We start from the raw sequence: 20,579 nt of genomic DNA, 5'->3' as shown, positions 1-20,579 counted from the left end.
GTTATCAAGATATTGATGCAACCTGAGGCTTGTCGGATGAGAAGTGACACCTTGAAATATTGACGCCTTACCATGCTATCCAACCGGTTGTAGACCTGTTGAAATCCAGATCATGACAGCTCTAGAAATCACAACGTCAGAGACTTCTCGTTCAAATATCGCATCCTCTAATCAATGGCTTCTTCTATGTTCCTGCTAGTGTCGTGTACCATGGCCCTGGCCGAGAAGCACCATGAGGCTGATATCAACAATTTAACAATGTGTGACATACATGTTCGCCACGTCCAACAACAAATTTAGGGCGTTTCTGTGTATATGTAGGAGGGATATCAGTTTGTTCAGTTCTTACTTGCTGGAAGTCACCCAGCTGAGCCGGATTCGTTCGGAAAGTGGTAAGAAACTGGAGAAAGCTCCGCCCATTTCCTTGAGGACAGTGGAACGGTCTTCCAGAATGCCCGCGATCTGCATACGTTACCTCTCCGATATATCATGAGCCCTATGAAAGCATTCCATGGCAAGCTAGATCGTATTTTGAATTGAGCCGTGTTCTTGCGTCACCGAGCCGATTTCCGTACGCGCAGTTTGCATGAAACCTAAGAAATATGCTGCAAGATTGGACACCTAGAATATGTCTCAAACGACGGTGGTGCATGCCATTGCGATTGATAAGAAGTCCATAGTGAAGTTGCATGTGGTGAATAGCCTGTGTAGTAAGGTTTCTAGTACGACCTGGGTCAGGAATCGTAGACTTGGACAGGAGAATACGGGCACATTACAGTCCAGACGAGGTTATTTTGTATTATCTGTGGGTTCTGTGATAAAACGTGCTGGCCAGGCAGCATATATGCAGGCGTCCCCAATGAGGTGCTGCACATTGCATCCCGAGATGCGGTTCATCCTTGGTTCTAGTCATGCACGGGGAGTATATGTGAACTATACATTTTTGAAACTGATGAATTCTGTTTGAGATACTCAATACTCCAGCTTAAGAAACTAAGAAAAGTCATGAAGTACGAGCAAAACTGACGGCCCTTACATGCGTTGAAATCGACCGGTACTCCAGTAGGAGTAGCTATCGTTCAAATAACTAGCTTAACCTCAGGAGTAAAACCATAAAAGAGGCCATGACGATGAGATGTACGAACAAGTCCCATACAGGCTCATGATTCGCTCTGACGTACTCGCTCAGGGGCGTATATAGGGGGTCATCTGGGCTGGAGAAGATAAGTTAGAAGTGAGACCGGAAGGTCTGTACATACAATAGCAATCAAATACACCTGGCAATTCCCATAAAAAGTGCTTTAGAATTAGCTTAGATGCTTATTGATAATGATTACCAACGTCTTATGCAAAAAGGCAGGCTGTCTTACGGTGAAACGACAGCCTGTTATCCGTTCTCTAGTTCGGAAGCCAGGTAAAGCTCAATACTTTCAAACCCTCTGCTCTAAAATAAGATCCGAAACCATGTATTACGAGGCAATCACTTCTATTCAACTCTAACCTGGATGACTTTGCGCTTACATTTGGGCTTGACCGGAGCACTCTCTCATAATTATCTCTTTTTTGGACGCAATTCGATTGGTACCGGGGGTAGGAGATCCTCGGGTTATCCGACCCGGATCAGGTAATATGGGGCTATCCCATCATTCTGACCTCTTGAATTCTATATATTGAACCGTGGTATGGAGAGCCTCAATTACTACCGAAGTGGTTGCCCTGGATGTCCGAATCAAGGTCTGCTAGTGTTACGATCTCAGGTCCTGTGAACTTCGGGCGGGCCGAATTTCCAGTATTCAATGACAACCCAGTCTGCGCACATTTGACAACATAGCCTCTGACTGGTCATTTCTGATCACTCAACTTGCAAACACATGGAAACCCACTGGACTCTTTAATCAGCAGAATCTGAGAACTATACAAGTCAGATTCCGGTCAATGCTGCTTCCCGTCACCTACCTCGGGGCTGCTGTAGATGACACCCGAGATCCTTCTTTCATTCATTTCAATAAGACACATCATTATCCAAGTAGACAAAGGTCCAAGCGGTCATGCGAGACCTTTTGATCCTCGTAATAACATGTCGAGCTCGGGTCGATCCCCTGCTCTCCGCTGCGGCAGTCAGGACGAAGAAATGATGTCCGAACTTGCATGAAGGGAAACTTTCCAGAAATATCTTTGAGGGTTCGGTCCCGAGAGAGATAGAGAGAGAGAGAGATGAGCACGCAGATGAATGAATGAGGCTGATGCGAGAACCGCTTTGACGATAGTACATTCTACAGCATGCTATACGCGCGATCAATTGGGGCCAAGAAAAGGAAGTCTCGGGAGCCATGGTGATTACGATTGGAGAGTTTCTAGGTCTTTGGGATGGGGATGAGGTTACACTGCTTTTCAGAGTGGCTGACAGACAGACATACACGACGGAATACGCGAACGGCACAACGAGGTGGGATAGTATGCAATACCCCGATCCCCTGGTGTAGTAGATGGCGTCACAATTGCGCGGAGCGGCTATGAATGGTATTATTGTTCTTTTCTTTATGCGCCTGAAAGGGAGGTCGTCGTCCAATGATTTCACAAGTCATCCTAGGATAGGATATCTGGGAAAAGAAACCATTGGCTAACGTAGAGATTTCGAGACGAATGGACGGACGTGTGAGTGGTCAACGACATGGATTGCCATATTCCAAGAATTACGTGTTTTGTCCGACGCGAAATATCGGACAGCATTTCCCATAACGAAGAAAGATAAAGCAAAGAAGTGTTCTGGAAATTCCGGTCGCGACCGCTTACGTACCGGATGACGGCGGTCACTCACAGCAGCGCAGTGAAGCCGTGGGGGCACTCCAAGCCACCTTGCCCCCAAATTTACGTTGTCATTACCGTCATGATTGTCACCCCACACGTATCGCATCGAATAGTAAGCGGGTAATCACCCCCAACTTTTGCTATTTTTGTTAATTTTTTTTTGTACTACGGTCCATGATATCAAGGCTGGTCCCTGAATCGCCACGGAAGTTGGACCCTGACAAATATTGCGGTTCACAAGTACGTCGTTTTAGCATCGCACCAAAAGTTCGCCCTTGCCTCCGTGCCCGCTGAACCAAAATACGAGATAACTGCGCCCCTTTCCGTGTGTCGAGAAAACCCAACCTAGGTATGTAGGTGTCTGCCAGGAACGAACAGAAGGAGGGAGCACTTGCCCACGCCGTGTCTCGGCAACAGTAAGGCTGCGTATGCTACGCGATAATGATCAATACGGAAGAGCGTACCTGCGTCGTTTGTGCCATGTACATCGACCGACTAACCGACGTCAGGCGTCTTGGCTCATGTGGGTTCGAAGATAACGTCTCTTCTATCCCTGACTATGGTAATGAATGTCAGACCCCAACTTTTGCACTAGTTAAGGGGATGTGGTGGAGACTGAGCTGGAGACTGATTAAGTAGAGTTTGGCCCCCCATCCGTTCCGTTCTTGAGCTAACTGCATCGTACGAAGTTAGCTGCGGGCGATCACTCCCGGTGCGTGCATTTGCACTGGTGCTATCCGTATCTATGTCTAGGTTAGTTAATTATTGCCATCTTCCTTTAATTTTTATTGACATTGGTTTTCACCGCCCACTCCTGTCCCCCCCGCGCTTTTCCCCCTCTTGGAATGACCCGAGGACTTGGTCGTCGGGCTCGACAAAAATTCAATCTGCTCTTAGGTTGCATTAGTCTTGTAGTTGGGGAAAGACAAAACACAAGTTTTTGGTCCCCGACAAACGCTTTGGTATTTTTAATCTATTTTAATTTCTGTTCATGACAATGGGTGGATGGAATGATGGATTTCTTCTCTTTTCCGACAGTTTTATCGTATCCCTTCTTCTGGCGGAGGGAGTGTGAAGTTTGCTTGCTGTGTGACGTTAGTGATGTTACCTGCAACTATCACCGAAAGGGCTTACACATACGGTGTGTAGTCTGAACTGGCGTGGTTAGTGTGTGATACCCTTCTGCGGCGATATGATTGATTGCTGCTCTGTGATATCACGTCATATTTTCTTACAAGTTCGCGGATCTGGTGTGCCGGGAGGTCAGTCACCGGGGACGAAAGTCCACCATGTTTTTTTTCTTGTTGGTGCAACCTGGAACACCCGGGGGTTTTGTGAGGGAGAGCGCTGGGGTGTAGAGGACACCAACATGTATGTTGCTATTTTTGACCTGCTTTGTGCAAGGGCACCCGACTGACATGACGAGGACAAGCGATGCCAAGGGTTTTGATTGCTGATTCTGCGTATATCCCTTTCATACGCGAGGTTCCATGTCGGGAATATGTTTGCGTCGCATGAAAAAAAATTAAAGAAAAAAAAAGGATGACGGTCAGTAATCCTGACGCTTGCGATTTTTTCTTGCCCTGTCTTGTATCTGCTGGGGGTCCCCAAAATGTGACGAACCGTAGACTGGGAATATGAAAGGTGGGAAAATCCTTTTTCTTCCTGTTCCAAATTGGTCGGTCCCTGACAACCGGGAATAAACGAAGCAAACCAAGACCAGACCTGTCATATTCTGATTCCCAGATCTACCCTGCAAGATCGCCAAAATCGCATGCCGCATCACGGAAGCTGAGCGCCAAAATGTGGTTTGGTATGAAGTGTAGCGCCATTCGGCTGGAGTGTAACCCGTGAGGCTACCTTGGATGCCAGTCACTTGAATATAATAGTTTTGGGCTATAGAAAAATACAGAGTATTAAAAATCTGATGCATCATTCTCCGATATGCTCGGTCGCTGTGTAGCTCTCATGCTGTAGGTTACTATACAGGTCTTCTAAAACAAGGGGGGTATCTTCTATCAACCTGGTTCCAGCCCAGCGCGGCTTGGCTGAACAACCCTCTCAAATCAAAATAGGGTAAGGTAGGGGTGAATGCGTGAGCAATCCCAAAAGTGTACAATATCCAGACAATACTAATCAACCCAAGCCAAAAAGCTCTTCGGGGATCCGATTCCGTAGCAGTACAATTCCCGAGACCCCATTGACAAAACTCGTCCCCGTGGGGGGACCATCCAGCCTGAGGAAATGGACAAGGAAAAACAAAGGGGAAAAAAAGGAAAAGAAACCACAAGTCTATATGCAAGCCAAAATCCAATTCTTTTCCAGCCCGTAACCCATTTTTTGTAACCCAAAACGTATACCCTCTTAATAGGAAAATTCCCCGAAGCAAAAAACAATCGTGTATGCTAGGAGCATGATCGTCAAACCCAGAATCATGTGCTAGTCGAATGGGGGTGGTAGGGGTATTAAATGAGGCAAGGGCGAAAAGATCGTGGCGGAAGTGGTTCAGCTGGCGTCGTGATAGGGTGCGGACCCAGGCGAATTCTAGGAATGGAAGTCGCGCGGCGTTGAGCCGAGAGATGAGGTTGTGTGCGTCGGGGGTTTCTTGTGCCACGGCGATCGTTGAATGCGAAAAATATAATTGCATCCGAGGTGAAGTAGGACAGCATTTTGCTTGAAACTCCCCCCCCTTCTCCCCTCCTCCCAAAAAAAACCCCCATGATCCCGTCTAGATTGAACGCCGTAGTTGAAAAATCAAGCCGAATTCCTCAGATGCCCGCGTGTGAATCCTGTTGAGTGACCATCCTTCTTTGCTGCTGGGAAGCAAATGGCAATATGTATCGTCGTGGTTGTATTGGTGTGTGTATTAAAAGTTTATTGGAATGTTGATCGGCCACAGCGGGAAGGATCCAGATGCAAAATTGGTGTACAGTCGAAGCGCAGGTGGTGATTAGTGTGTCGTCATGACCCTATGCAGCAGTTTCCCCTGACTTTGCAAAGCAGTGTTGCGAAACATGCGATGCTAATGTTTCAGGATGCGGAAAAGCAGCGCCGACGAAAAGAGTTGGCGGCGTGCCTCGCAATTAGTCGTGCTGGTTTGGGAGCTGCCAGGAGCTGCAGTTGCATTACTGCAGGCCTGACTCGCGAGGCGCGAAGGTGCGCGAGTCTTGGGAAACTTTATCGCGGCTGGGGCTTCGGGGGGGGCTTTGGCACACCAGTCGTATCATAGGCACCACGGCCCATGTTGGCCAAACTTTCAGTCGTTCTGTCAATCATGGTGATAGAATCTGGAGAGTGTGAATGCTGAGGAAAAGGTAATGTCAGCAAATGTCCAGAGACAGCCGGAGTGTGCGCATATAAGTAAAAGTGTGCGGTGGAATGCACGGGCAAATCGTATCAGCCATGATGATTACAGCTGAGTCGCGATGCTCTGCGCATGGCAACTCCCCGAGGTAACAGTAGTAACATATAGTTGAACCACAGAAGAGGCAGTGTGAAGGGTGTGTTCGGAGCTGCGCGTCTGACTCACAATTTTAGCAATCGTGCAACGACAGCAGAGTATGAGTGTCCTGGACGGGAGACTCTAAGGATGCGGAACGGGATTGGAGAGGATGGATGCTGGGGCGATGATGCAGCAAGTGCAGGGTGCTTTTGCCGAATAGGAAGCCAACTTCAGAACTTGCGGGACCGGGGGGGAGATGGGGTGTCGTCGCCGATGTGTGGCTTGCAATAAATAGCTGATATCAGCAACGAATCGTCAAATGGGACGACGCCGAGTTTATATAGTTTGCAATGCCAATAATGGGACTTTTGTCGTGGTACGATGGTTGCTGATGCCCGGTGGAGAGTTTACAAAGCTCGTGACGATGAGACAGCAGAGAAGGACAACAGATGGAAGCCCTAGTCTTTGTGCTGCGTTGCGTTTCTTTGGCGCCAGGTGACGCAGTCTCGGATGCGTGAGCTATTATGGGTCTTGGGTGGGTGTTGTTGGATTATTGTTGTCTTGGTTGTCTGCCAGGTACGCTGCAGGTCGGTTGTGGTTGGGCTGAGAATATGCTGGGCCGTTGGCGGTGGTGGAGTGGATCGCACAGGAGGGAGATGCAGCGCGAAGTGTGGCCGAGAGACAGTTCTTTCGTTCTGTTTGTTGAGCAACGACAAAGTCAGAAAAGAACAAGAACTGATGATGTAGAGAGCGTCGGGAGAGACAGGAGATGGTGCTCTATTGTACAAGACGAGGAGAACTGGATATTTTCCTTGGAAATTTCAGAAAAAAGTCGTGGGAAGGGGGTTCATTTACATCTTATAGCCTGGCTGGGGTGTGCTCTGTAGGGAAAAGGATAGGGTGGCTCATTTACCAGCTCAAACTTCACGCATGTAAATTGAGCTTGTCAAAATGTACCTGGGGCCAGGGGAGGCACCGCTGCCCAGGGTGGACTAAACCAAGCCGTATGCCCAAGTAGACGGTACAACATGTACCAAGTGGGCAACGGCCCTGCCCTGCGACATCCAGAATGTGACTTGTGACTTGCTGGGGGCCTGTCTACGAGGATTGCTTGTCCGTCCATCCCTTGGGGCCGTTCCCCGAGCCCTGTGCCAGCAGCAGTAAGCCAGCCTAGTCTAGTCTAACGACCTCCCTAGCGGCGGCCCTTCCCCCGACGGTCTATTCTGAAGTAAACGTGAAGTAAACGCATCGTTCCAAGTACCCCGTTATGAGCCCACAGTTGCGTTGTAACCGTCCAGAACGAGAACTTGACTGGAGGTTTCCTTCACAGACTCGGCAGGGTTTAGGGGAGATCTATTTTGTTGTCGCTACACTTGCTCCACTACGGTAATATGCTGGCGGCGCTAGACAAGCATCCACCTTCGAAGTTTTCTGGAATATTTTCTTTTAATCCTTGAGAGACAGCCCCGGGAATTAATTCGTCTTTCTCTCAGGACCCTCGTCTGATATATGATCGATGTCGGGGGTCTGTTTGTTTGTTGGAGTCCTGTAACATGTTCACTTTGGGCAAGTAGCCTTGTTCTGAAGTGTCCGCTTTGAACACTTTGACGCGCCGCCTCCAACAGCTGCTACACTCGACCTGAGGACTCTGAGAGTTTTCCTGGTCCCCAAATTTAGTTTGGAAACTTTCTTCGAACCGTCATGAGCAAGGTAGGTACAAACGCGTATTTTTTTTTAGAGTTCCGCGGCGGGTCAGCGGAACCTAGGGGAACTCGGGAGGGAGAATAATCAAAGTGTGAGATTGGGGATTTGGAGAACACGAGCCACTGTATCTGCTGAAACAACCTCACCATGCACCTGTAGACATCGCGAGGAGCCGCCACAAAGCACATATTTTTGCCGTTATACTTGGCGGCTGGATTGTAAATATCCCCGGCCCTCACTGCCCGCGGTGGATCCGTGAGAATTCCATGCAGTACTCCGTATCGGTGACTGGATCTTCCATCAGCCGTGCAGGAGCGAGATGTGATGATTGGGTGCCGAACTTTTGTCGATGGAGGTATCTCTGTTAACGCCATCTCGCCATCTTGTGGTTCACCGTTTGCTCTGATGATGGATTGCTACGATGCACCGCTGAGTATTCTCGACCTCTGCCCTTTTCGGCGGGTCAATCTACTTTGGATGAACATGATCGACAGGAGGCCAAGAGTTGTTGGTACGCCTCCATAACCGAATCCTTACAAGGAATGCATGTACAATGCAAAGCACATACGGCTCGAAGGGTGATGTGCATCAGTGACTTGACGATAGCTGCTTAAGCAGCTTGAATGCTGTCACACCCAGGCTCATTGGCCTGGTGTGATGAGGCACTGCATCCGATATCCGCTATTCTTAGGCTGCGCATTGCTGTGAGATTTGATCTGTTTGGTCCACGTTGTCGCGTTTTTGTCAGCTGCTCCTCGTGACTGGACGAAAAGCCACCGGACTCCAAGGTATGAATGCTTCAATGTGGTCCCAGATCTCCGGTTCTGCATCACGGTTGGACAAAAATAATTCGTCGCGCCTCGCTGTATAGAAGGCGACGGCCAAGCCGTCACTTTCATCCAGGGGCCTGGATATGCAACATTGACGCCGTGAATTCGTCCAGCTGGATCGGAAACGAGATTTCGCAGCATCGTATCTAGCATATCGTGACGAAAACAAGCTCTGCTTCGACCACTGACTAGGGGCAAGCGCCGTGATACATGCCCCGGCATTATCGAGACGATATTCCTGGGAGAATTTCCGTTATCGCGAAGGGGAATCATGACGCACCGAATACCATCACCGCGCGCATGCGGGATAATCGGCTAGAGTGGAACCTCCCATCCGGGACTTCAAGGCCGGACTCGATAAGCTGTCATGATCAGCTCTGCATCATCCTGTACTATGTCACGTCCCATCGCAACGGACCGAGATTTTTGATTTGTCGGTTCCAGATATAGGGATACGCTCAGTGGTACATATCAGGCAAATGATACTTCAAACATCGTAGCCACCGCGTACGACTCCCGCGGAACGGTTTGTGCCGTGGACACAGCGTTACGATCGTGCGACGGATAATCCGATGAGTCAATACTTGGCTTCAGCTGCAATACTATCGGTTGCATTGTAACTTTCACCGAGCAGCATCATGAGTTTCCTTTAATAGGATGCAGATGCGGTCAGCGGTACGTGATATTGTAAGGCTGTATGCACGACGGAAAACTGCGCCTTCGAGTTCCGCTGTATGTCATGGGCGAGGCTAGCTGCCCTGAATTCGCTGACGCTGTCATCGAGAGCGGCGGACACTTATAGCCCACGATAACGTGTCTCGAGAGTCTACTCGTATTGCCCCGCCCTTAAGAGAAGTGTATTGTGTTTCACGATTCGCATTGGTGCCACGAAGACCGAAGCAGAACTATTCAAGGACAAAAATGCCCTATTATTCTCAAACACAGCCATGGCAATTGAGAAACTTGACGTAAAGGGATGCCGGACGGCTATTCCAATCATGATGAAAATCCGGGGTCTGACTCAACACAGAAACGACATAGGCGATTCCTGCGCAAGAGACTCGTTGTTTCAGGCGTTCGCTTCGTAGAGTGGGTTGGAGTACGCGAAAGCTACATGCCCGAAGGGGCAAGGCCTCATGCAAGCACTTTGACTTCACGGCAAATATTCCGTCGCCGCCGTGTTCAACCACTTGAAAGTGGCTAAAAAAGAAACTGCCTTTGGGCGATGTCATTACAATGGCAAGCCGTGGGCGGATATTCCGGTGGCCTTGACTGCAATATTGCAACTGCGAATGGTGGCTTGTTGATATTGACAGGCTACGTAAAGAACAATGATGCAAGAATACACAACACAAGCCTGGCCTTCGCATTGCCTGCCAAATTGATGTTCGTTCACATCCCCGAAATATCACAACTTCTTATCAGGCTGCGTCATAAAAGGATGACGGACCGATCCGGTTGCCGGTGGGATGTGGCCGGATAAGCTTATACGAACCAACTGATTTGAAGTTCAGGTATGGCAGGAAGGCGAGTTCAAGACTATCGTTGTTCCTCTCGTCTTCCGAAACATGGCCAATAAAGTAAATGTTTTCGTTTGTTTCTCATCGGGTGGGAGGCTGGGGAGGCACGTACGACGTGGGGGGACGTGAATACGGACGTAGATGTGATTGACAGGCGATGTGCAGGAGAGCCCTAGGCCCCCTGGAACCGTGATTTGTCCTCGATGGGCAAACAGAAATCAACCTGGAGCTAAGCAGGGCGACTGAAAACGCGAACAGATGTCACGTGTACCACATCCAGCCGTCAGACATGGAAGAACAAACGACAACTCGCTCTCCTTGGTTTCTTGTTCTTGTCACTCGTCACTTTTTCATTACTCTGGCTGAGGGGGCTTTGACAAACGGCGGCGTTCCGTATGCACACCGAATGCATGCCTTGTAAATTGAGGTTCGGCATCTCCTTGTGCGGCCGCTTTCGTCTCGACTTCAGTCGCGTTTTCCGTCATGCCTTTGTTTCCCAAGTGGATGTTTGGGCTGGTGTGCAGCATGCTCAAATGTGGATATATTGATGCTTCGTTCCTTCCATTGGAACTTCTAGAAGGATGCCATGGAAAACCACTCTTGTGGGGTGATCTTTCCCCACCGACATGCAACAGCCGACAACTGCACTAGCTTTGAGGGGCTCGGACACAATTTCCATAGCACTCACTCCAAGTTCAGCACTAAAATGTTGAGAGTAACGCCTTTGGTAGCATTTCATTTACATTTGCCTTCATCCTGTCTGGGAATCCCCTAGGCCATCCACGTGCCAACCCGCCAACATGAATCGCAAAGAGGCAGTTGACAAGAATGAAAGGGTGGCCGACCTGCCAGCAGAAACAGTGACTGGAATGCCTTCAATTTAACCGCTCTAAAGTTGAAAAACCCCAATCTTCAGCATCCATCATCCCGCATCGTCTAGCGATGCGGCCATGCCCAACCAAGAAGACGTGTCAAGACCAGCTCATCAGCTCCAGTTTCCACCACACCTTGTTGGCCAACAGGAAAGGCGCGTAGTCCTCAGCCAGCGGGTCAAGTTGTGACCGTGGCAATATGAATTGAAGGCCCAGTTGGTCTGATCGCACGTGGTGCCAGCTCGCCTTGGGTTATCGTGCAGGGCTTGACCCTGTTCGGTTACGTCAAGAAATCTGCTCCACCACTCAAAGTACCGAGTACTTGTGCAACCGGAGCTAGGGTAACAAAGATCCTCAGACTCCACATATCAACTGTTCCTGCATTAGCGAATTGACAAGGTACCCGGACCAAGTGGCCGCCCCTAGGCAAAAATAGGCATGAAACAGGGGAAAATTCCCTCGTCGACTAGGATTTGAGGCTGTTTGTACCGTCTAGATAAAAGGAAAACCGCGTTGGCCCGTAATCAAGTCCGTCAGTCAGCCTCGCAACCTCCTGTCCTTCAAAGTGGCATCAGAATTCGAAAGCTCAACAGCAGCAATAGGGTCACTTTTGAGCTCTCATATGGGTGAGGCTGCACCAGCAGACGGTTGATTGGTCTCGAAAGCACGAATCCCCTTCCGTCCATCCCGGCGCAGTCCCGCCCTTGCCCACGCTCCCTGGTTTTGTAACGTCCAGTCAATCGATTGGCGGAGTCAGCCTTGGGACTCGATGTCGGGACACGGCCGGCACCCAAAAGGGGCACCAATGACAGCAAGCTTGCCTTCGCCGTCGACCCATCAAGCGTACGCACCCGCCACGCATTGTTCCACCATCATGTGACGAGAATAAATCGAACGAATCTCGCCGAGCCTAGCGTTTGGAGGATGTTGATTGTCTCGCCAGCAACCAATCCACGAGGTTCGACTCGTCAAACCTGCGCACCATTCGCGGCTCGTATGGGTAGGTGTCTTTCTTCCTATGCCGTCTCCGTTGTGGTGTGATGGGCATTTCCGGTTCCCATGTCTTTCTTTCTGGCACTCAGTTGGCCTTGCCTCTGGGCCATGTATCCATTCTGTCACCATTAGGCCAGTCACGGCATGGCCTGGTTCCAACAAACTCTTTTCCGACGACGGGAGACCCAGCCCGGACGTCCCGTTTAGCCGGTTGGTGTCTGGGCTGGCTTGTAGCCTTGTCAACAACCTTCTTAAGCTTTCACTGTTAGAAATGTTATAGTCTGGCAGACCAGGTTGCCGGGGATTTCTATGGATTCCTGGCCCATCAGCCCATATCTCAGGGTCCTCTTCGTCTTGGAAAGTTAAGGAGAAGTCATTGACATCTGCCATGTGTACCTATTCTCACGATCCACAAGGTGGCATTGTTGACTGGGCGTTGGCGCAGTGAGAAACAGGGGATAGTAGCTTGCGGCGTTGCATCCGGGGTCCCGCGCAGACCATTACCTTGACGGCAAGTCCCCATTAGGTCAAGTCCAATCTTGTCTAGAGTCTTCACCGGAGCTACCGCATGGTTGGGTTCACCGAGTCATTGAAGTCAACCGATTTCCTTGTATTTGCCTACAGTCCAGCCAATGTCAGTAAAATACGGCATTTGAACAGTTTGCCGGCAATCTACTTCCGCATAGTTCCATATCGCAAGAAAGGCCTTTTTCATTGAAACAAAAATCGTATAATCTGAGAGCTGTCCCTTTTCTTCAAATCAACACTGAAAGAATTAAATAAATTGACCTCGATTTCGTGGTAAAAGGTATTGTGGAAGTAATAGCCTTTAACTGAGTCCAAGTCCGTTTTCTACTGACGTTGGCTGGCCGTTGAAATGATTACGGTCATTCTACCCATATTGCTCCTGCTGTCTAGCAACTTTTCATCAAATCTTCTCCTTGACAACTTAACCGAGTTTGTGAATGATCACCTCGAGGCTCCGCATAAACCCCACTCCTGCCATCGCATTGTCAATTCAATACTTGGTGATGATGACCCTAGGACCCTTAATCCAGAGGCTCGCCGGAGAAGCCCTGAGGGTAACGAACAAGGTGCCCACTCCCAGGTGATCTGGCCGCTGTCACCGTTGGAACCTCTCCACATGAGCAGAAGGCAAGGGCATGCTTCTAATTTTCTAGAAGTGTTCCAAGGCTCCATATGCAGTTCCCCGGGCACTACTTGCCGTCAAAGCTCAGACGACGCGAACCGGCAATTTGTTTCCGGCACCTCTCTCATGCGACCTTATTCGAGCATCGAAGACTTGTATAAACAGCGCTCTATCGGCAGTGGCTTTTGGTCGCTTCAGCATGAAAACCAAGCACATTCAGGGGGCCGTCAAACTCAGATATGTCACTTTCAAAATTCTTGGCAGAGACAGGGGCCCGACATCCTTGTCACAACCCGGTAACACGACCTCGTGGCAGGTAGTTCCGGGGAAGCTATCCGCCCTTGCAGGAGGTGCCATGAGCTCATGATTATCGTGGCTAATCAAATTGGAAGAAAAATTTTAATCGAGCCTGTCCTGGAAAATGGGAAGGTTTGGGGAATTGGGGGAGAGGGGGGGACCAATGCTGTGGTTTCCAATTCAAACCCATGAAACGAAAGATTGATAACGTTAGAACAAACGAATATGCCCGAGCAAACCAGAGCAACCTGGCAATCCGTTAACTCAGTAAACCTAGGATCAGTGCAAGGACAATAAGTTTGAAGCACGCTCGTCAAGGATCAGTTATGTTGACCATGTCCACTCACGTAACCACCTCCTATTTCCGTCGTAGAAGGGGTTGGCTAGGTCGCTGTTCGTACTATGGTAGGTGTTTGATTTCTCTCCTAACTGATAACAAGCTACTCCAACAACTGCAGAACGTCACTCCAACATGACGAACAACCAACGTGGGATGAAACTATATGCCTCATAGCCTCTCTGATCCTTCCGTTCAAGTTGCTGGGGCGCCGGTTGACGCAGAGCCGGCATTGCGCCCTGCGATCAGTGTTATTACGAAATTCGAGCTTCCGCATCTCTTGGCTCTCAAGCTGATGGAAAAGATATCCAGGGCGTATTGATCTGCCTAATGAGTGTTAACTTTGGGGAATCATCGCTCCATTGAATGACTCTGTACACCGGTGAATGGCGATTCACGGGTTGTCTACTGCAACCGCGGTTCGAGTCATTTTGGTTTCGGGTCAAGTGGCAACTCTTCGCCCCAGTCTCCCGCAACCTTGGAGGCTGGATGGCAACTTGATACATCCCTCTCCAACCTTTTTACCCCAACATCAATTTTATTAACGCATTTCGGGCCAATGTAGCAGCGGCAGCCCAATGACACATGACACGACCACAGATTTCGTTCGTATGCGCACTTCCATATGCAGCACTTCTTTCGGGCGTGCATGTTTCATTCATCTTGCTGCGAAACCTGCATCTGGCAGCACCTCATCGGCGCTCTACCACGTGGCATTGCACCGGGCATTATTGAAACCTTGGGCTGGGTCTCTCTGAGGCAAGCAGTTGATTGCCAAAATCGCCCTATCTCGATTATCTAGTGGGCAGTTTCGATCCATGGCCTTGTTTGAGAAAGCGGCAACTCGGCCCAGGTCGTCTGATGATAATGAGTGTTTTGAAGTCGTCTGGAACCAGCCCGACGTTCCCGGCCTTCTGGCCGATTTTAGCTGGTGTTCAGGCGGCTTGCAGTTCCTCATTGAGACAAGGCGGGTGAGGAGGGAGCGGAGCATGGGTTTTTCGTTAGTCATGACTCGACCGATCGGTTGGGTACCGTTGGCAACGTGTTGATCCACCCGAAGCTTCCATTTGGGGATCGAGACCAAAGATGAACGACGGTCTGATGTTTGATAAAAATCAACAGTTGGCCCTAAGCGGAAGCAGCGCATGGCGGGCGACGGGAAGAACCCGGCATCTTGCCTTGGTCTCCGCGACGGGATATTTTGAGTTCGTCTCGTCATGACAGCATTTCAGTAGCTCCTTGAGTCGCATACTAGACGGATATCGTATACCCTGCCCCCACTCTACCTTATGGGCTGCGCGGGTCTGGCCCACTGGCGTGGCTCACGACGTATGACATGAGTAGGTGAGGTTGTGATTGCTTCTGGAATATGACTCGACGTTCCGTTCATGTAACTGTAAGTTGTCTGATTTGTTGCATACGGACAAGACTTTCCAGGTTACAAAGCCCATGGGTTGCTTATTTTCGCTTACGATTTTTGAAAGGCTGTAAGACATCCTAGTATTGCTTGTGACGGATGCGCCGGTACTTCGAAACTTCAACCTCGTCATCGTTCACAAACTTGCTTCGGGCGAGTACCACAGTACTCAGTGTAACTTGGCATCCTGGCTATGCTCTTCTTGATTTCATCTTGGTCTGTTATCCTGTGGACAAGACACGGCGCCTCACTGCCCAAGTACACAGAAGCGGCAAGCGGTCGATGAAGTGCAAATCCATTTTTTAAGCCTATCATGTAAAGAAGTAGCATTGATGTTCCTCTACTTCAGCGAATATCGTCAAATGACCAACTAATTTAATGATGGCCTCAGATCTCAAAGTTGCAGCCGGTGCCATGCTGAAGACTGACTAAGCCACATCGAAGCTCCCAAGCAAAAGTGGCTGAGTGCTTGCTTGTCTGCCATTCAGATCTCACCCCCAGAACAGCTTAGGCAATATGCCCCACCACCTACCTCACCTCCCAACGACAACCTTCCACATCGACATTGACGAGAACCAACCCATTAGGATCGATAGCCTCACTTTGAAGCCCAACGGCAATCCAGTGCGCCTCAGCCAGTGCGCCCGTCGCTACTTCCAGCCAGGCGTGCAACGCTACGTACTTGCGGCAGAATGTCTATCATCCAACAACATACCTCAGCCTCGCTTGGCGACGCCTGGCGCACTATCAACATCGACGCCCTCGACCCGGAGTCGTCGCAGAACTTCGATACCACGACGCTGCACCCGCCGCTTCCCGAAATTAGTGAGGCAGAGGTTCGTCAGCTGAACGGACAGGTCCGCCAACTTCTTCGGGGTGGCGATGCGGAGGGCGCTTTGAGGGGGTGTTTGGAGACGCCAGTCTATAATGGAAGTGAGGGGACGAAGGTATGATTGTTTGATCTGTTGTGGGGGGAGATCTGTGAGGGAATGAGGACGGAGAAGAGAATAAACCGGCTGACTTGTTTGGGTTATGAATAGGAGGTTCACTTGCAGACCGTGGTCGAGGTCTTGCAATCTATCAAGGCGAGCGACATGACGCCCATGCTGCAGCGCATCTACGGGTCTGAGGGCGGAGGGGAGTTGTTGGATGTGCTGATGAAGTATCTGTATGTGGGATCCCCCTAACTGGGCTTGGAATACTGTTCACTGGTATATACCGCCTACGGACCTAGAGACTGACAATGTTGCACAGGTACAAGGGCATGTCTGCTTCGGCATTAACCGGCGGCCCACGAACACCGGGGAGGATGACACCACAGCAGACGGGGTTCACGCAGGTGGGATCACGGCCGGGGGTTTCAAACGAGTCTACGAGTGCGGCGATGAGTGTCTTGCTTAGTTGGCACGAGAAGGTTGTCGATGTTGCGGGACAGGGTAGCATAGTGAGATGCATGACCGACTGGCGCAAGGTATGAGTGAGGGTTGATGTGGGTTGAAAGGTAGTTGGCCCTTACTAGTCCGTACGCCAAGGACAGGACTGGTGACTCATTGAGATTCCAGCGTCTTCTGAGTGAGTAGAACCATAGGTCTATAGGTAATCAAAACGATGACAGACCATGTTGGAAGATTCCGAGGGCAGTGTGCCCCATGATACTCGATTCCTACCATCCCACATTGACATGCTTTTACACCAACCGACTGCGTAACAGTCAGTTTAGAGAAGAAGGATTGTGGGCCGCCTGCCTACTTGGAAGCGTTCCTGATACGGTCTAGAAAAGGAACTTTGGCTGGGTCCCCAAATATTGAACAGTACTTTGGACGCCACAAAAGGAAGGCTCGACTTGGGATCCAGCGCGATATTTTGTTTCTCTTTATCCACATTCACAACTTTCCGCACATGAATCTTTCCCATCTGGAAAACAGAAGTCGTTCAAGCCAGGCCCTGTCGACCAACTTCACTTCATTGTGGGAACCTTTCTCGCCTGCAAGGCCCTCTTCATGGTGGGACTGCTCGACTGCAGAGTCCAACTCTCCCTTAAGCAACAACCTGTCATCTACCCGCAATCGAACTGGACCATCCTGCCATCTCTGATCAAAAGACACTGCAATCATAGCCAGAACAAGCAGCTTTGCAGGTGAGTTCCAATTTGAAGTTTTCGTGGGACTCCTTCCTTCCTTTCGCACCAGTTACTCACATCAACCTGGGCAGATGAAAGTGTAGGCCGAAGGCATATCGCAAAAATACTGCCATATTCCTGTACCAACAAGATCTCTGTCAAGCTCTTTCTGTAGTATATCGGATTTCACGATATCTTCAGCGATAATCTCAGGGCATTCGCGATCACCCTGTTTTCTTCCGTCGAAACAACTGCTTCTGAAGGCTGCGCAACTACCTACCACGACGCTCCAACTGGAGTAACCTTTCCCATCACTTATCCTCTACAGACCTCCACCTGCCATGATCAGCACCGGAAGCGTCGCCCAATATGCCGTACTGTGCAAAATGCCGCCGTTATTTTGCCAATACCCAGGCATTACGCCAACATTTGAGCGCCGAGAACAGTAAAGCGCACCCTTTCCCCGCGTATTGCGATGACTGCGACAAATATTATGAGGGGAAAGCTCAGTTGAAAACCCACCGATACAAAAACCACAGATTCCTCACGTCGGATTCGGAGCTGAAGGGGTGCGTGGACCAAGTTCAAAAATGTTTTCCATGCGAAAAGTGCCAGGAGAATTTCAAATCGGACGTGCAGCTGGAGAGACACATAAACCAAGCTCACTGCACCTGTCATGTACCTGGCTGTGGAAAGGAGTTTAATCAGTCGCAGCTTGATGGCCATCTCATCGATGACCATACTTTCTGTAAAAAGTGTAAAAAGTGCTACCCGTCCCAGCAGGAGCTCAAAGATCATCGCAGATCCAGCCCGAATCATTTCTGGTGCCATGCCTGCGGTGTGGAGTTTGCTTCCCAGAGTGAGTTGGCAGACCATTGCAAGAACACTCAGGACACCCCGTTGCAAAAGCACTATTACTGCTCGAAGTGCAGTATAATCTGCTTTAGCGGCGAAAGTTACAAAGATCACTTGGACAAAAGCGCAAAGCACCATTATTGTCGCAAGTGCCATCAGCTCTGGCCCACCGTGGACGGCTGGATCGAACACCTCATCAACTCCGAATTCGGAATCAATCGGAAGCATTACTATTGTGCAACCTGCCATGTCGACTTCAACACTGAGGATAGTCTGAAAAACCATTACTTTGTGTCGGATGAGCATCGGTATTGCCACAAGTGCAATAAGTCCTATGACTCGGCTGCCGAACTTCAGCGTCACCTCCAGACATCCCCAGGCTCTCACCCATACTGCACACAGTGCCGTATAGCCTTCACGAAGTTCGAAGATTTAGAGCTGCACATTCGCCAGAACCCATCCTCACACCCGTCGTGTCCCAAATGTTCGGCCCATTTTGCCACCGAAGATGAGTTGAAAGCTCATTTGAGAGCTGAATTGGACACACATTTCTACTGCTACGATTGCCGCCTATCATTTGACAGTGTCGATAGGCTGAACAAACACACCTTCATTCGGCACAACTACTGCTACATCTGCAAGGAGTTCTACGATTCGGATGCGGCCCTCAAAGAACACTTCAGCGAGAAGACGGAGACGCACCCTTTCTGCTCTAACTGCCGTGTTGCCTTTTGGTGCTTCGCTGAACTGGAGCTTCACATGAGCCAGAAAGCGAAGGGCTATTTCTACTGCTTGTGTGATGGGAAGGCGATCGTAACGGCCAGCGAACTCAAAGAGCATAAGATCAATAGCGATGATCATTACTTTTGCATCGATTGCGAGAGGGATTTCGTGGAGGAAGAGCATCTTCATGTACATCTCCAAGCCAAGCACCATGTGTGCCACCACTGCGATGCACGATTCGACAGTGAGAAGGGGCTGCGAGAGGTAAGTACAACCCTTAGACGTGGACAGGGAAGATATGTTTCTATTTTCGAGCTATCCACAGATGCAGCACCGTCTGAGGCAGTGTTGCGTTCTTGTTCCCGATCTCGAGCTAACTTATCCTCCCAGCACCAAATGTCCATAGCCACACCATGCATTGTCTGCAACCAGAAATTCCCCACCAAGAAGCAGATGATCCAGCATTGCGAAAGCGGAGGCTGCTACATAGAGCTCTCCCAGCTCTACGTGCTCCACCTCGCTAGAGAAGACAAAAGCAAACTCTTCACCACGGAGCACCTGGTCCACGCTCCAATCCAAGCCGACCCATTCAAGAAGGAAAATGTCAAGGCCGTAGAGCTCACTACGGGCTCGTACACGACGTACATCTGTCCTCAGTGCGACCTAGGTTCGTCGAAGAAAGAAGACATAGATGCTCACCTTTTGGGGGAGGCGTACCAGCCGCGCCGCTTCAAGTGCCCGAAGAAGGAGTGCACAGTCATGTTTGCAAAGTTTGGGTCTCTGCTGCAGCATCTCGAGGATATGCCTTGTGGTGGCTGGGTCAGAGATTCTCAGGAAGAGGGGTTGGCATACCTTAAGTCTTACTTTACTTGAGAGGTGATGAAATCGGCCTATACCCTCTTGGCTTGCGAACCCTTACTTCATACTACCCGTCTGAAACATCATCTTATCGAGGTGTGAAGAGTCCGAGTCACAAATGGCGGACTTTTCGCACCAGCTTGGCCTTTTCAAGTGTCCACAGATAAATGTGGAATCATGTTCACCAGCCTTGGTTTCTTCTACCTTGGATCCGAGACTCTGAGGCAAATGACTTCAGGTATTTGAAGTCTTATTTTGCCTAAGGATGATGTCAATATTGCCCAAATTGCAGTTGCTTGCAAAGCGCCGAACGACCGTCGTGGTCAACACATTACACATTGTCGGCAAAGTTATATGTAATGGTAATTTGTGGACCTCGTCTTGGATCGCATCAGTTGATTTGATGATGGAAGAAGCCTGTCTTTGCAGATAGCCTTTTCTTCGACGGCCTTTCCAGGATGTAACTTGTTGCAACCTTTGTTTGGTCCCAGGGAAAGGTGGATGAGAAAACGGTTAAAACTAGAGCTCACTTGACTGATTTTCGGCCTACCACGAGTTTTACGACAGTTGCTGAGCAGATCAATTGAAAGAGGATAATTTAGCAAGAGAGCTATCATCTCTACTCTCAAATCGTTTGGTAATGTGACTTCTGTT

At 49.7% G+C, this 20,579-nt stretch overlaps 5 protein-coding genes across 5 annotated transcripts; 2 read left to right on the top strand and 3 right to left on the bottom strand.

Moving 5' to 3' along the window:
• Window positions 1-4,725: 4,725 nt before the first annotated feature.
• Window positions 4,726-5,617, bottom strand: BCR38DRAFT_112678 (uncharacterized protein). Its single transcript, XM_040853393.1, has one exon. It carries the CDS (start codon window positions 5,453-5,455, stop codon window positions 4,790-4,792), a length of 666 nt encoding a protein of 221 aa, XP_040710396.1. The 5' UTR covers window positions 5,456-5,617; the 3' UTR covers window positions 4,726-4,789.
• Window positions 5,618-7,768: 2,151 nt separating this feature from the next.
• Window positions 7,769-8,158, bottom strand: BCR38DRAFT_450374 (uncharacterized protein). Its single transcript, XM_040861370.1, has one exon. The coding sequence runs from the start codon at window positions 8,140-8,142 to the stop codon at window positions 7,924-7,926; it is 219 nt and encodes a 72-aa protein (XP_040710395.1). The 5' UTR covers window positions 8,143-8,158; the 3' UTR covers window positions 7,769-7,923.
• Window positions 8,159-14,656: 6,498 nt separating this feature from the next.
• On the bottom strand, window positions 14,657-15,172 carry BCR38DRAFT_414242 (uncharacterized protein; the record flags this gene model as incomplete). Its single annotated transcript, XM_040858913.1, has 1 exon — window positions 14,657-15,172. The coding sequence occupies one exon, from the start codon at window positions 15,170-15,172 to the stop codon at window positions 14,657-14,659; it is 516 nt and encodes a 171-aa protein (XP_040710394.1).
• Window positions 15,173-16,062: 890 nt separating this feature from the next.
• On the top strand, window positions 16,063-16,847 carry BCR38DRAFT_461500 (Arp2/3 complex subunit; the record flags this gene model as incomplete). Its single annotated transcript, XM_040862535.1, has 3 exons — window positions 16,063-16,317; window positions 16,411-16,538; window positions 16,625-16,847. The coding sequence occupies 3 exons, from the start codon at window positions 16,063-16,065 to the stop codon at window positions 16,845-16,847; spliced, it is 606 nt and encodes a 201-aa protein (XP_040710393.1).
• Window positions 16,848-17,584: 737 nt separating this feature from the next.
• On the top strand, window positions 17,585-20,108 carry BCR38DRAFT_112633 (uncharacterized protein). Its single transcript, XM_040853392.1, has 2 exons — window positions 17,585-19,331; window positions 19,458-20,108. Exons 1-2 carry the CDS (start codon window positions 17,859-17,861, stop codon window positions 19,938-19,940), a joined length of 1,956 nt encoding a protein of 651 aa, XP_040710392.1. The 5' UTR covers window positions 17,585-17,858; the 3' UTR covers window positions 19,941-20,108.
• Window positions 20,109-20,579: the final 471 nt, after the last annotated feature.

Source organism: Pseudomassariella vexata (genome assembly GCF_002105095.1).
Source record: "Pseudomassariella vexata strain CBS 129021 chromosome Unknown BCR38scaffold_21, whole genome shotgun sequence".
Lineage (NCBI taxonomy): Eukaryota > Fungi > Ascomycota > Sordariomycetes > Amphisphaeriales > Pseudomassariaceae > Pseudomassariella > Pseudomassariella vexata.
This window is presented reverse-complemented; position numbering and strand designations above follow the sequence as displayed.